Source organism: Hyperolius riggenbachi, chromosome 4, assembly GCF_040937935.1.
Source record: "Hyperolius riggenbachi isolate aHypRig1 chromosome 4, aHypRig1.pri, whole genome shotgun sequence".
NCBI classification, from domain to species: domain Eukaryota; kingdom Metazoa; phylum Chordata; class Amphibia; order Anura; family Hyperoliidae; genus Hyperolius; species Hyperolius riggenbachi.
Genome location: NC_090649.1, coordinates 33184187 through 33197765, shown reverse-complemented (window position 1 = coordinate 33197765; position 13579 = coordinate 33184187). Strand labels below are relative to the sequence as shown.

At 46.2% G+C, this 13579-nt stretch overlaps 1 protein-coding gene across 1 annotated transcript in view; it reads right to left on the bottom strand.

The window, feature by feature from the left end:
• Positions 1–748: 748 nt before the first annotated feature.
• LOC137571157 (fucolectin-like) overlaps positions 749–13579 on the bottom strand; it is a 32430-nt gene continuing 19599 nt past the window's right edge. The window contains exons 3-4 of the mRNA XM_068279935.1: positions 8334–8628; positions 749–1074 (exon numbers count right to left, since the gene is read on the bottom strand). Of these exons, the coding sequence (XP_068136036.1) occupies positions 879–1074; positions 8334–8628 (491 nt within the window). The 3' untranslated portion in view covers positions 749–878. The remainder of the gene's footprint in view (positions 1075–8333; positions 8629–13579) is intronic.

The following is a 13579-nucleotide window of genomic DNA, read 5'->3' as shown; positions in this document are numbered from 1 at the left end:
GGAGACACAAGGGGGACAGAGGGTGGCACAAAGGGGGAGAAAGGCGGTACAAAGGGGGACAGAAGGAGACACAAAGGGGGCAGAAGGAGGCACAGGAGGACAGAATCAACCATGGGGGTAGAAGTGGTGCAAGGGACAGAATGAGGTACAAACAAGGAGACAGAGGGTTGCATGGGGGGGGGGCAGAGGTGGCACAGAGGGACACAGTGGTGGCTGCCTTTAACTAACACTATTTGGACCTTGCTGTCATGTCTGCTCTCTAGGAAACTGTGATGCTGCTGCTGCTCCGGACACCGGGACACCGAACTTCCTGCTGAACACTTGTAGCAGAGGCAGATAATAGAAAACCTGTGAAACCTGTGAAAACCTGTCAGGGCAGGGCTTTGTTAGGGGTGGTGTTTAATACAGGGGCGTGGTGCCCCTGCCCATCAGGACCAATGGCACTCCAGGCAATGGCCTGGAATTCCTTTTTCAAAAAATGTCCCTGGCCACCACACCACACCCAACTCCCTTTCAAGTGAGATCTTTTCAGCATGCCAGATCAATTGCTTTGATCAGTGTCGCCTGTTGCAGCAGATTCAGTAATTTTGATTGAATTGGCAGGATATCGATACTAAAAATGAAGTAAGGTATGGACACCTTTGCTACCGTCTGTTTTGTATTATGTACAGAGCTGCAGAAGATGTTGGTGTTATAGAAATACGGTACATTATTAATAATAATCACTTTCTATAGTTCACAAGACAGAGTCAATGGCTGCAACATGCTGTTGCTTTATTGTATGATAGTTATTAACATTTGCAGAGCTGTTTCCTAGCCCAGGTCGCATCATGTTCCTCTTTCACGTGCATCTCTCAGGAGAACGCTGGAAGGAAGACTTATGGTGGTGACACCGAACCATTCAGGGGAGCGCTGAGTCTGACATCACTAGTAGCCACTCCAAAAATCTGAATTTCACAAAAAGTGATGACTCCGTTTCTTCCAAGTAGGGCAACATTTACATATCGTCCCCTCATCCAAGGACAGTAGTAGGTTTGTGTAGCACCAAGAGGTAAGCTTGTTATTAAGGCACATCTAAAGAAAAGCAAGCATATTATAAGCATGAAAAACAATGCATACAATGTGATGTACAGCATATAGTGATATTCAAACTGTAGGGTGGAAGCTAGGTGTGAGCTCTCAGCTACTCACATTGTGCCAAATTTTTCCAGCAAGGGCACTAAAGGCCAGGGCCTAGTGTGCCAAAAACAAGAGGCGGGCAGTGGGCAACAGCCTGACACTGTCAGCTGCTGAACATTTGTAACGGTCCGAACACTCTATACATGCCTGCTCTGGCTATGCTGCACTCTACACTTGTCACGTCAACTTGACTTCTCACTGTGCAGAGTAATCTACAGCAGCAGCAGAAGCATGGAGGTGATCAGGCAGGGCATGGCACTGTGCTGCTGGCTGTGCTGAGTTATGTCGCCCCGCCCCCTCTGTTTACTGGCTGTTTGGATCCTAAACAAGCTCCTCTACTGCCGGGAGAACTGCATATGAACTCTATGAGCACCCTTCCATGGTCCACCATTTCCAGACCCCTGCTAATGCTTTACACACGACTGTGGTGAGTGCTACAGGGATGGAGCTTTCAAGCTTTGAAGCGGCCTTCCAGAACAAATAAACAGTGACTGCGGGCAGCTGATTTGCTGGGGATGGAGGCTGCTGCTGAATGCTCTGCCTGTCTCAGTCTGACTGTGTGATTGACCATATGTTTTAGGGTGCCTATACATTACTCATATTCAATGATGATCGTAATCAGCTAATTATGATTACGTGAAATTTTGTGTACATTTTTGCATTTATGCTTATACGTAATTACAGTTTGTAAATACAATTTATTTCGCATAGTGATTCGTAATTTCGCCTAAAATTTCACATAATTTTTGCGTAATTTTGTGCCGACTTTGGCAGTGAATAGAAAAGTCCCTATACATGGTAGCGACGCCAAAATTGCTACATATGTTAAGGAGCATAGTACAAGTGGGTACAAAAAACATTTTCCAAAAAAATCTTGTAGTTTTTGAGAAACGGGCTAATCATTCAAATTTCTTGATCGAAAAAAAAATATTTCAACTTTCATTCGATTCGATCATTTAGATCGAATAAATGGGAAAATCGAACATTTTTATTGTATGATGTAAGAACTGCACACGAAGGAGGAATTCCCTCCCTATGTTCCTCTATTTATATGCCTGTGGTGGGATCTCTTCTAATTGGCTCCTGGCCCTCACAGTGCATTCTGGGAGCAAATGATTCACTCCTGCACTTGTCATTCCATGTTATACATACGTCAAAGCACTATAGCTATCAATCTGCATTCATAGAGAGCCACCGGAGTTCGCTACACTTAAAGGGACTCCGAGCTCTACTTAAAAAGTAAAATTGTACTCACCCGGGACTTTCTTTAGTCCAGCGCTGGTCGGGAGGTCCCACGACCGCGTCCTGGCTCCTCTCCTAGTCACCGCTCCGGAAGGGCTGGACGGCGGCACCCTGGCGACACTCGGCCGAGTGTCGGGCTCCTTCTTCCTGGTATGACGTGGCTGCCGTCATCACGGCAGCCGGCGTGGAAGTACTGCGCATGCGCGATTAAAGCGCGCATGCGCCGTACTTCCACGCCGGCCACCGTGATGACGCGAGGTGGCCGGCGTGGTGACGGCAGCCGCGTCATACCAGGAAGAAGGAGCCCGACACTCGGCCGAGTGTCGCCGGGCTGCCGCCGTCCAGCCATTCCGGAGCGGGGACTAGGAGAGGAGCCAGGACGCTGTCGTGGGACCTCCTGACCAGCGCTGGACTAAAGAAAGCCCCGGTTGAGTACAATTTTACTTTTTAAGTAGAGCTCGGAGTCCCTTTAAGGGGCCCATACACCTAACGATTTTCCCGCCGCAATCAGGCCCGGATTTCTGCAAAGGCCACAGAGGCCACGGCCTAGGGCGATAAAATCAGATAAGATCAGAAGGGCGGCATGACTTGGAGAGAGAAGAAGTCATATGTCAAAGTAAATCATCTCCTCTGTTCCCGCAGCGCAGCCAGCCAGCGCCCTGCTCTGCACTAATAGAGGAATTCCAGAGTTCCCCAATCCCTGCACCTCTCACTTCCTGATGTGTTATAACAATCAGGATCAATCATAACTGTCACCTGATGATCCAATTATTTATATGGATCGACATACAGTACAAGTGGATGTGAGAAATACCAGGGATTTACATTACAAAGAAGATAAAACTAAGTTCCGCTGAGTTCTAATGCAGGCATTCACAAACATTTCTGCTAGTTTCTTCGCCTTCTCTTTTAGAGCTGTGACACTGTCTGACCCCAGCAGTTGTAAATTACACTTTCTTATCTAGCCGTAATTTATTACTTTTTTTTCCTTCTAGCCAGTGATCTCCTCTCTGCTTAAGTTAACTCTTTCCTGACTCATTTTCTGTCCTTCATCTCCGACCATCTATGATAACTGCTGCAGCCTGGAATAAAAATGCTGTATGCTTCCCTTTCATTGCTACACTGTCACTGTCGCCTGAGCTGTTACTACCTCTATGCTAGTGTGTATGAATTGGCATCCTTCTGCTTTCCTGTAGCAGTAGAACATTGTACCATCTTAGCCATCAGCAAAAGCAGAGAGTTTTGAATCAGGGTGATACCATTTATTGGCTTAAAAGAAAAAGAGTAATCTTTCTGCTAATAAGCCTTCTTCAGACTTTGTTCCTGTATACTGTCTATATGTTAAAGCACACCGCCTTATGTACATTCAGCATTCAAAAGAGATACGTAGATTTTTCAGCAAATATAAATAAATGTCATTCAGATGCTTTAAAGTGGAGCTGAACTCTTGCACAGGACAGAAGGAAACCATGCAGAGACATGCACCATGTATGTATTTAAAGAGCCTTTCGAATTCTTCCACATCTGTGTCTAATCACAAATTTGATATCTTCCCTGTGTCACCTGACTGCCACAGCATATAAGCTTATTTTAAAGCACAAGATGTTAATATATTTGCTTCCATGAAAGTAGGAATTAGACACACTGGGCCTGATTCACAAAGCGGTGCTAACAGTTAGCACGCTGGTGAAAAGCCCTTTATCACGCCTAAACTCAGTTTAGGCATGATAAGTTTAGGTGTGATAAGTTTAGGTGTGATAAGTTTAGGCATGATAAGTTTAGGTGTGATAAGTTTAGGCATGATAAGTTTAAGCACCAACTGCGTTAGCACCGCAGTGCACAGCTGATTAAAAGTTTTGCGCTAGCAAAGTCTGGTGCACTTCGCATAGAGTTTAATGGTGCTGCTTTGCGTGCGGGACTTCACGTGCGATCTATACTTATCTAAACTTAGCATGCCTAAACTTATCATACCTAAACTTATCACGCCTAAACTGGCTTTTCACCAGCGTGGTGCAATGGTTATCACGCCTAAAGTCTCTAACTGGGTTAGCACCGCTTTGTGAATCGAGCCCACTGTCTATTTATTGCAGGATTTGTATCAGCTGTAACAAAGAAATGTTTTTTCTTTAAAGGTTATGTTGTTGAGTATCTTTTAGAGCAGAGAGGAAGTTCTGAGTTCAGGTCCACACTAATTACAACCAAACATCCAAAGTGGGTCTTGACAGGATGTTTGCTACTTACCTGTTCTCTGTTTTGTTTGGGCTTTTCTCCATTGCACTGCCCTGCCACCTGTTTGTGGCTCCAACTGCAGTCAGCCGCACAGAGGACAAAGAAGCAGCGCATGCTCTGGCCACTCCCGCTCCCTGTAATTTCTCGCTCCTGCCCAGATGTGCACAGCAACCAAGGCCGGTACAGTGTTATGCATTCTTGAAGAGTACCGATCATACATCAGCGTAATTTCTCAAGTATGCATTCCCAGAACACTATCGGCTGCTGTGCACATTCGAGCAGGAGCGCAAATTTCCATCGTGAGAGGAGAGAGCATCCACTGATTCTTTGTTCAATGAGGGGCACAGCAGCACAACTAAAATGAGCCCATTCAAACCAGTGATCGCTAGTCAGATAGTTGGACAGAACGTTTTTTGGTGGTGGTGGTGGCGGGGGGGGGGGGGGGGGGCGCTTGGTGACAGCAGGCCTAGGGCACTGGTAAGTACAAATCCGGCCCTGGCCGCAATACGGCCGTTTCGATCACAGTGATCGAAACGGCCGTGAAATCGACACGCACACCACTGACAGATCCACCCGTTTGGAAGATTTTGCTTGATCGCCGGCGGGTCTGGAGTGCGTCGATAGCGACGTTCGATTGCCCGACGACCGACGCAATACAGCGGGTATACATTATCTGCTCCGCCGGCGCGAGTCACCTCCCGGCTCCCGGCTGGCATCTTCTCCGCATCACGGCATTCCGGCATAACTTCCTGTGTCACTGCATTGACAGCGGAAGTACAAATAGAGGGCGCTCTATTTGAACTTCCGCTGTCACTGGAGTGACAGAAAGTTATACGCGGATGCCAGATGTATGATGCGGAAGGTGATGGGAGAAGATGCCAGCCGGGAGCCGATGCGGAGAAGATGCCGGGACCAGGCAGAGAAGAAGACAGCGGTGGACCAGGGGACTCGCGCCGGCCAGAACAGGTACAGGAGAGGACTGGGACCTTTAGGCCTGGGGGGAAAACACAAACTAGAGGCCCACGTTCATGGCAGCCTCAGCCCAAATGGCGTCACACACGCGCCCCACTTTCTATATGCTGCTAGTCACATGGGGTGCCCATACGGAAATACAGCAAGGACACTTGCAGGACAGCATGACAGGTAAAGTATAAATGCTCAGGCATTGGGGGTCACATAATACATTTGGAGGGATGACAGCCAGGGGTTTCCGTTGTGTCCGTTGGCTGTGAGTATCGCACGCGGTTACCGCTGCGCACCGGATCAACCACATCAGCCTCAGCTTCCCCAGCACTCAAATTCAACCAATTTCTGCCTGAAAACAGTCAAATCATTGATTAGGCATGTTTGTGGCAGTACCGATTTTCATCCAATTGGATAGTAATTATCAAAACAGTTGAGTCAACAGATGTATGGCCACCTTAATTCCCCAAGACTCACCCACCACACACACACACACACACACACACACACACACACACACACACACACACACACACTTATATCCAAAGAGGGACTGGATTGTCCCTTCAAAAGAGGGACAATTGGGAGATATGATGGTGAGAGAGCAGACAATTTTTTTCCCATGGACCCTCCAGGCAAGCCTCTGCTCTGCATCATGCTGTGTATATTTACTACCTTTCCCACCCTCTAATTGCTAATTGGGCTTTTATTTTCCTCAGTCAGCCTAGTGGTTCACATTGTCTTATACAAAAACCTGAATGCAGCAGGCCATGCACCAGCCCTAAATCATTAAATGAGAGGCAGCCTGGGGGGAAATCTCCCCCCTTCCCCCCTAGCCAGTCCTCCCCTGAACAGGTAATGTATGAGGGGGGGGGGGGGCTTTAGCAGCGGCAGCTCCACAGATTGTGATCGGTTTCAGGCTGAAATCGATTCACAATCTGTTTGCAGTAAGGTGGCCATACGATCCCTCTCTGATCAGATTCGATCAGAGAGGGATCTATCTTTTGGTCAAATCTGATGGCAAATTGACCAGTGTATGGCCACCTTTAGGCCTGGCAGGCCTTATCAAAAGTCTTTATTTCACAAGATTAAGCGCACATCCGTATACAGAGAGTCTTTAATATTCAGTTTTTTTGTAGCTTCCTTTTTCTCTTAACATCTGTACATTTATGATGATATCCTCCACCACCAGCACTCTTCAGTGAATAGACCCACCAGATATCTCTGACCACTGTTAGATTGGTCAAATATGCACAATATCCAGGGAGCCTTGGAGCCTCAGGTTCCTGGTGCCTTTAACACTGTGGATATTCCATATCATGCAGAATATTCAGCATTCCATATCTTGCCTTGAATTATCTCAAAGACATGTCTCTCATAGTGTGATACCATTTAAAATCAATAAAATTTTATTCTAAAAATGCACTCACATGTTGTCGGCGTTTCTGTTCACATAGAGTTTTTTTATATGGGCTCCCCCCGTTGCCTATGCTGGGCTAGATGGATCTGGACCTGTCTGCTGCCTCCCTCTCCATGGCAGATCCGTCCTGCATAGGGCGCTTCTTCTCCACTCTCTATGTCAACAGAAACGCCGACATGTGAGTGCATATTTAATATAAAATTTTGTTGATTTTAAATGGTATCACACTAGGAGAGATATTTTTTTGAGGTGCAGTAATTCAAGGCAAGATATGGAATGCTGAATATTCTGCATGATATGGAATATCCACAGTGTTAAAGGCACCAGAAACCTGAGGCTCCAAGGCTCCCTGGATATTGTGCATATTTGACAAATCTAACAGTGGTCAGAGATATCTGGTGAGTCTATTCACTGAAGAGTGCTGGTGGTGGAGGATATCATCATAAATGTACAGATGTTAAGAGAAAGAGGAAGTTATAAAAAGCTGAATATTAAGGACTCTCTGTATACGGATGAGCGCTTAAATAGACACTGAAGCGAGAATAAATCTCGCTTCTTGTCTCATAGTCAGCAGGGGCATGTGTGCCCCTGCTAAAACGCCGCTATCAAGTGGCTAAACGAGGGTCCCTGACCCCCCTACCCCCCCCCCCCCCCCTGCAAAATCAATGACCAACTTGGTCGTAGATTTTGCTGCTGTTGAGGCAGGGCTAACGGCTGCAGCCCTGCCTCTCAGCGCCGTCTATCAGCGGCGCATCTCTGCCTCTCCCCCGCCCCTCTCAGCGAAAGGAAGACTGAGAGGGGCGGGGGAGAGGCGGAGATACGCGCTGACAGACGCGCAAGAGGCAGGGCTGCGGCGGTTAGCCCTGCCTCAATCCGAAAGAGGGGATGCGCTGTTCGGAGGGGATTTCGGGGGGTAAGGGACCCCCGTTTAGCCGCGGGATAGCGGCGGTTTAGCAGGGGCACACATGCCCCTGCTGACTATGAGGTCTGAAGCGAGATTTATTCTCGCTTCAGACTCTCTTTAAATAGAGAATTGTCATTCCGTGCTTCCTGCTGTAACATGACATCATTACCAGCCGCTTGCCCGTTTACATTCAACAAATGTAACACCGCATGACAAAAGAAAGGGCCTGTCTCGTGAAAATTTGTGCCGAGCGAGAAAAGCCAAATTCACCATGAGATTGAGCATACAAAATTTGCTCGCTCATACCTATTGGACAGCAGCATTGTTATAAGTAAACTTTATTTTTCAGACTTAAATTGATAACATGTTACAACAACAAAATATACCCAAACCCACCTTGGATTATCATTCCCGTAGCTGGCCAGGGAGTCACCGATAAGAATCTCCGCTCCAGTGATGTATTCAGCACAACAGTCCCCTCTGACGGTGATGGCTACATAGAATATTATGTAGCTCTCTAGTAAGTCTACTCTCCACCAAGGAGAAAACTGATTATCTGTGGAGAAACATGAGCCGTGATCGTTGATCGGATCCGTATTCCCGTCTATTGCATGTATGGCTGCAGTTCGTGGGCCATCCGGTAAGTAGATAGACGACATGGTTGCACGGCCTCTAAGGGCAAGATTCTCGACTGAAATTAATATGAAAAGTTGAAGTCAAACAAGTGAATTCATTTTTATGTATTTTTTATAAAAGGACCACTATCGCGGAAATCAGAACATTTTAAATACATGTAAACACATACAAATACCAAGTACATTTCTTCTTAGAGCTGCTAAGACTTGAAAGTAATCAGCACAGAACTGAAAATGAACAATTCTCACCTTGCTTACTGCCACTATACTTGCATACTGTCCTTGACTTGTAATATACACACTGTCTGTCCTTGTATTGTTTTTCTTTGTGCTTGTTAAGCAACTGCCAAGACAAATTCCTTGTAAGTGCAAATTTACTTGGCCAAATAAATTGATTCTGATTCCAGAGTAAAATGAGCCATAAATTACTTTTCTCCTATTTTGCTGTCACTTAAAATAGGTAGTAGAAATCTCAAAGTGAATGGCAGTTGCTCAATCCAACTGCCAAAAAATGTGCAACGAGCAGGGAGGCTGGCCAACATCTTTGTATATATCCTTTTCAGGGAGCCTCTTTATAAAGAACTCGTAAAAAGGTCCGCCCGTTAAAAAACCTGTTAAAAAAAACGTTAAAAAACAGGAGCTAGGCCACGGCCGCTACCACCCGCAATGCGCGCACAGACGTGTCCCTCTTGCTCATCCCCCACCGCTGTCCAAAGTATATGCACACTGGGAGACGTTGCTTGCTTGGCAGTTGTAAAAAAGCTGTTTTTCCCATAATGCATTGAGGTTCATAGAAAGCAAACTGTCCTGTCTGGAAACAGACACACACACACACAGGGACAGGACGCAGAGACACAGGGGTTTTATTATATAGGATAAAAGCTTTGCTGAGAATCCCCCATGAGGAAATGGGTTAGTCCAAAACCTGTCGGTTCTGTCAGATTTCTACTACCTACTGTAAGTGACAGTAACATAGGAGAAAAGTTATTTATGGCTCATTTTTCTCTGGAAGAAATGTGTTTCTTATTTGTATATGTTTACATGTATTTTACATTTTACATTTTTTTTGTGATAGTGGTCCTTTAAGTGATGCGCAGCAGTAACTGTATCTCTTTCATTTTACTGCTGAAATATATAGTTTTGACAATGACAGCATCGGATCTGAGCTGTCAGCACAATGCAGTAGAGTGTGAATGGTGGCAAAGGCTACAATTAGCTCTGTCCCACACTATAATTCACCATTACTCAGTAAGACTGTAGTAACCTGCACACTAATTAATGCAGGCTATTGACAGGTCCATTTCTGTACACAGTATTTTCATGGAACACTTATTTTTGGTAGGATGGCTACCACCTCATAAGCCTGCAATGTTATTGCTACTATGGGGCTTGTGCCAGCCCAGGGCAGTTTCTAGGCAGGCGTAGGTGTAGTGGTAGGAAGGTTAGTGTTAGGTGTAGCAGAAGGAAGGTTAGTGTTAGGTGTAACAGCAGGAAGGTTAGTGTTAGGTGTAACAGCCGGAAGGTTAGTGTTAGGTGTAACAGCCGGAAGGTTAGTGTTAGGTGTAGCGGCAGGAAGGTTAGTGTTAGGTGTAACAGCAGGAAGATTAGTGTTAGGTGTAACAGCCGGAAGGTTAGTGTTAGGTGTAACAGCAGGAAGGTTAGTGTTAGGTGTAGCAGCAGGAAGGTTAGTGTTAGGTGTAGTGGCAGGAAGGTTAGTGTTAGGTGTAACAGCCGGAAGGTTAGTGTTAGGTGTAACAGCCGGAAGGTTAGTGTTAGGTGTAACAGCAGGAAGGTTAGTGTTAGGTGTAGCAGCAGGAAGGTTAGTGTTAGGTGTAGTGGCAGGAAGGTTAGTGTTAGGTGTAACAGCATGAATGTTAGTGTTAGGTGTAACAGCAGGAAGGTTAGTGTTAGGTGTAACAGCAGGAAGATTAGTGTTAGGTGTAACAGCAGGAAGATTAGTGTTAGGTGTAAAAGCAGGAAGGTTAGTGTTAGGTGTAACAGCCGGAAGGTTAATGTTAGGTGTAGTGGCAGGAAGGTTAGTGTTAGATGTAACAGCAGGAAGATTAGTGTTAGGTGTAGTGCCAGGAAGGTTAGTGTTAGGTGTAGCAGAAGGAAGGTTAGTGTTAGGTGTAACAGCATGAATGTTAGTGTTAGGTGTAACAGCAGGAAGGTTAGTGTTAGGTTTAACAGACGGAAGGTTAGTGTTAGGTGTAGTGGCAGGAAGGTTAATGTTAGGTGTAACAGCAGGAAGGTTAGTGTTAGGTGTAACAGACAAAAGGTTAGTGTTAGGTGTAACAGCATGAATGTTAGTGTTAGGTGTAACAGCAGGAAGGTTAGTGTTAGGTTTAACAGACGGAAGGTTAGTGTTAGGTGTAGTGGCAGGAAGGTTAATGTTAGGTGTAACAGCAGGAAGGTTAGTGTTAGGTGTAACAGACGGAAGGTTAGTGTTAGGTGTAGTGGCAGGAAGGTTAATGTTAGGTGTAGTGGCAGGAAGGTTAGTGTTAGGTGTAGTGCCAGGAAGGGGCTACATATCTCCCTGAGTAAAATGTGCTATAAATTACTTTTCTATGTTGCTGTGACTTACAGTAGGTTGTAGAAATCTGACAGAACCAACAGGTTTTGGACCAGCTCTTCTCCTTATGGGGGGTTCTCAGTGTTTGATTTATTTTCAAAAGCACCTAGTGAACGGTAGTTGCTCCTTCCAACTGCCAAAAAAGTGTGGAGTGAGCAGGGAGGCTGGCAAGCATCTTTTTGCATAAATCCTTTTCAGGGAGTGTCTTTATAAAGAATAAAGGCTATGAAACCCCCATGAGGAGATGAGCGGGTCCAAAACCTGTCGGTTCTGTCAGATTTCTACTACCTACTGTAAGTGACAGCAACATAGGAGAAGAATAATGTATGGGTCATTTTACTCTTGAAAAACAATACTTCTTATTGGTATGTGTTTACATGTATTTTACATTTTAAGTTTTTTTTTAATAGTGGTCTTACAAGCTAGAATAAGTAAGCCCTAGAGAGCCTAACTTTTAGCTTGGCATTTAGCCAGAAGTGAGAGTACCGCGCATTGTCGCGGTAAACGCCAAAGACTATTTTTAATGTTGCAGTGCAATGCGATCATGAGATCGCACTGCACCGCTACTACTGGTTTCTAGTGTAAAGCCAGCCTCAATGGTATAGGATGGCTTGTCACCAGGGCCGGATGTAGGCCAAGGCCACCTAGGCCATGACCTAGGGCACTACAGGAGCAAGGGCACCAAAGCAGCAGGCTAAACTGGTGCAGCATTTGCAAGCATGCAAATGCTGCAATGCAGGGAGATCGGGCAAGCGCCTGGCCGTGGTATGCCGCCTGCGCAGCAGCCATCTTGTTCTCTGTGCACGTTTGCATTGTGGCTGGCGGCTATGGACTTTGCTCCAGCTTTGGAGATGGAAAGGACGAGGAAGCTTTGCACTGGAGATGAGCAATGAGTGACACGGATGGCTGTTGTGAAGGTGAGCTGGCTACCTATACTGAAAGGGTGGTGGGAAAAGGAGGGTTTAAAGGAGTCATCTGGCTACCTATACTGGAGGGAAAGGGGGGGGGGGGTCATCTGGCTACCTATACTGGAGGGAAAGGGGGGAGGGGTCATCTGGCTACCTATACTGGGGGGTCATCAGGCTACCAATACTAGCGGGAAGGGGTCATCTGGCTACCTATACTGGAGGGAAAGGGGGAGGGGTCATCTGGCTACCTATACTGGAGGGAAAGGGGGGAGGGGTAATCTGGCTACCTATACTGGGGGGTCATCAGGCTACCAATACTAGCGGGAAGGGGTCATCTGGCTACCTATACTGGAGGGAAAGGTCATCATGCTACCTATAGGGGGGCGGCTGGTGACAGTGGCCTTGGGCAGTAAAGAATACAAATCTGGCCCTGCTTGTCACAACAATCAATGACATCTTATCCTATCTATGGAAGTAGAGGGAGATTGAAGCAAAGGGCAGGAGTTCTGCTGTTATGGCAACAGATTTACATAAACGAGACAGGGATGTCTTTCCTCCTGCCTTGACAGCCTGCTTCTGTATATGAGATGTGATATCATTGATTGTCTGTAAAGCTAGGCCACATCACCCCATTCTGGATGTGACAGCTACAGGGTGAGAAGCTGCATTTGCAAATCAGGGCGGGGAACTCTGATGGATTATAGGAGTACTGTCTTTACTTTGTGAGTGCAGTTATCTTTTATCGTATTATCATCCTATATAACAAAACCCCTCTGCACCTGCGTCATGCGGGCGCAGCGCAGCCATCAGGGGGGTACAAGAGGGACAGTAGTATGGGGCCCAGAAAGGGTCTGGGGCCCAAACAGTGGCAGTGCCACTCGAGCCTCCGCTGGTAATTAAACCGTGGCATAACAGGAGTTGTGTGGTCATCTCCCTCCTCCCTGCTGCGTGATTGGTGAACAACAATCAATGCAGGGGGGAGGGTTTTATGGGCGACAGGCAAGCTACTTTGACTCTACCCCACATACCGTGGCTCCACCCCCATACAATCTGCCTATCACTTCATCTGCAAATAATAATCTACCTATCAGATTGTTATTTGGTGTGAGGGGGCCCCATATATTTGCCAAGTATGGGGCCCAGAAAATTCTGATGGCAGCCCTGTGCGGGCGCGTGCATGCGCGGGTATGCAGAGAGGCGTGTGCGCGCATGCTCGCTTACATGCGGCGGTGATAGGGAAGGGAGGGGCTTGTGAGGGACTAGAGGCAGTTATATTAACAGGCTTAGGTCCACCTAGTTCATGAATAAAATATTAAATGTATTGTTGCAAATAGGGATGAGCGTAATGACCTAATTACGAATTTCTGAAATTTCGCGAAATTAGTACAATTACGATTTTAGCAGTAATCGAAATTTCGTAATTTTCGCAAATTACGCAAATTTTCGTAATTACGATTACGAAATTTAGTATTTTAAAGTTTGCAAAGGTTTCTATCCCTCTAGATGCCTTCGTAATCGAAATTTCAC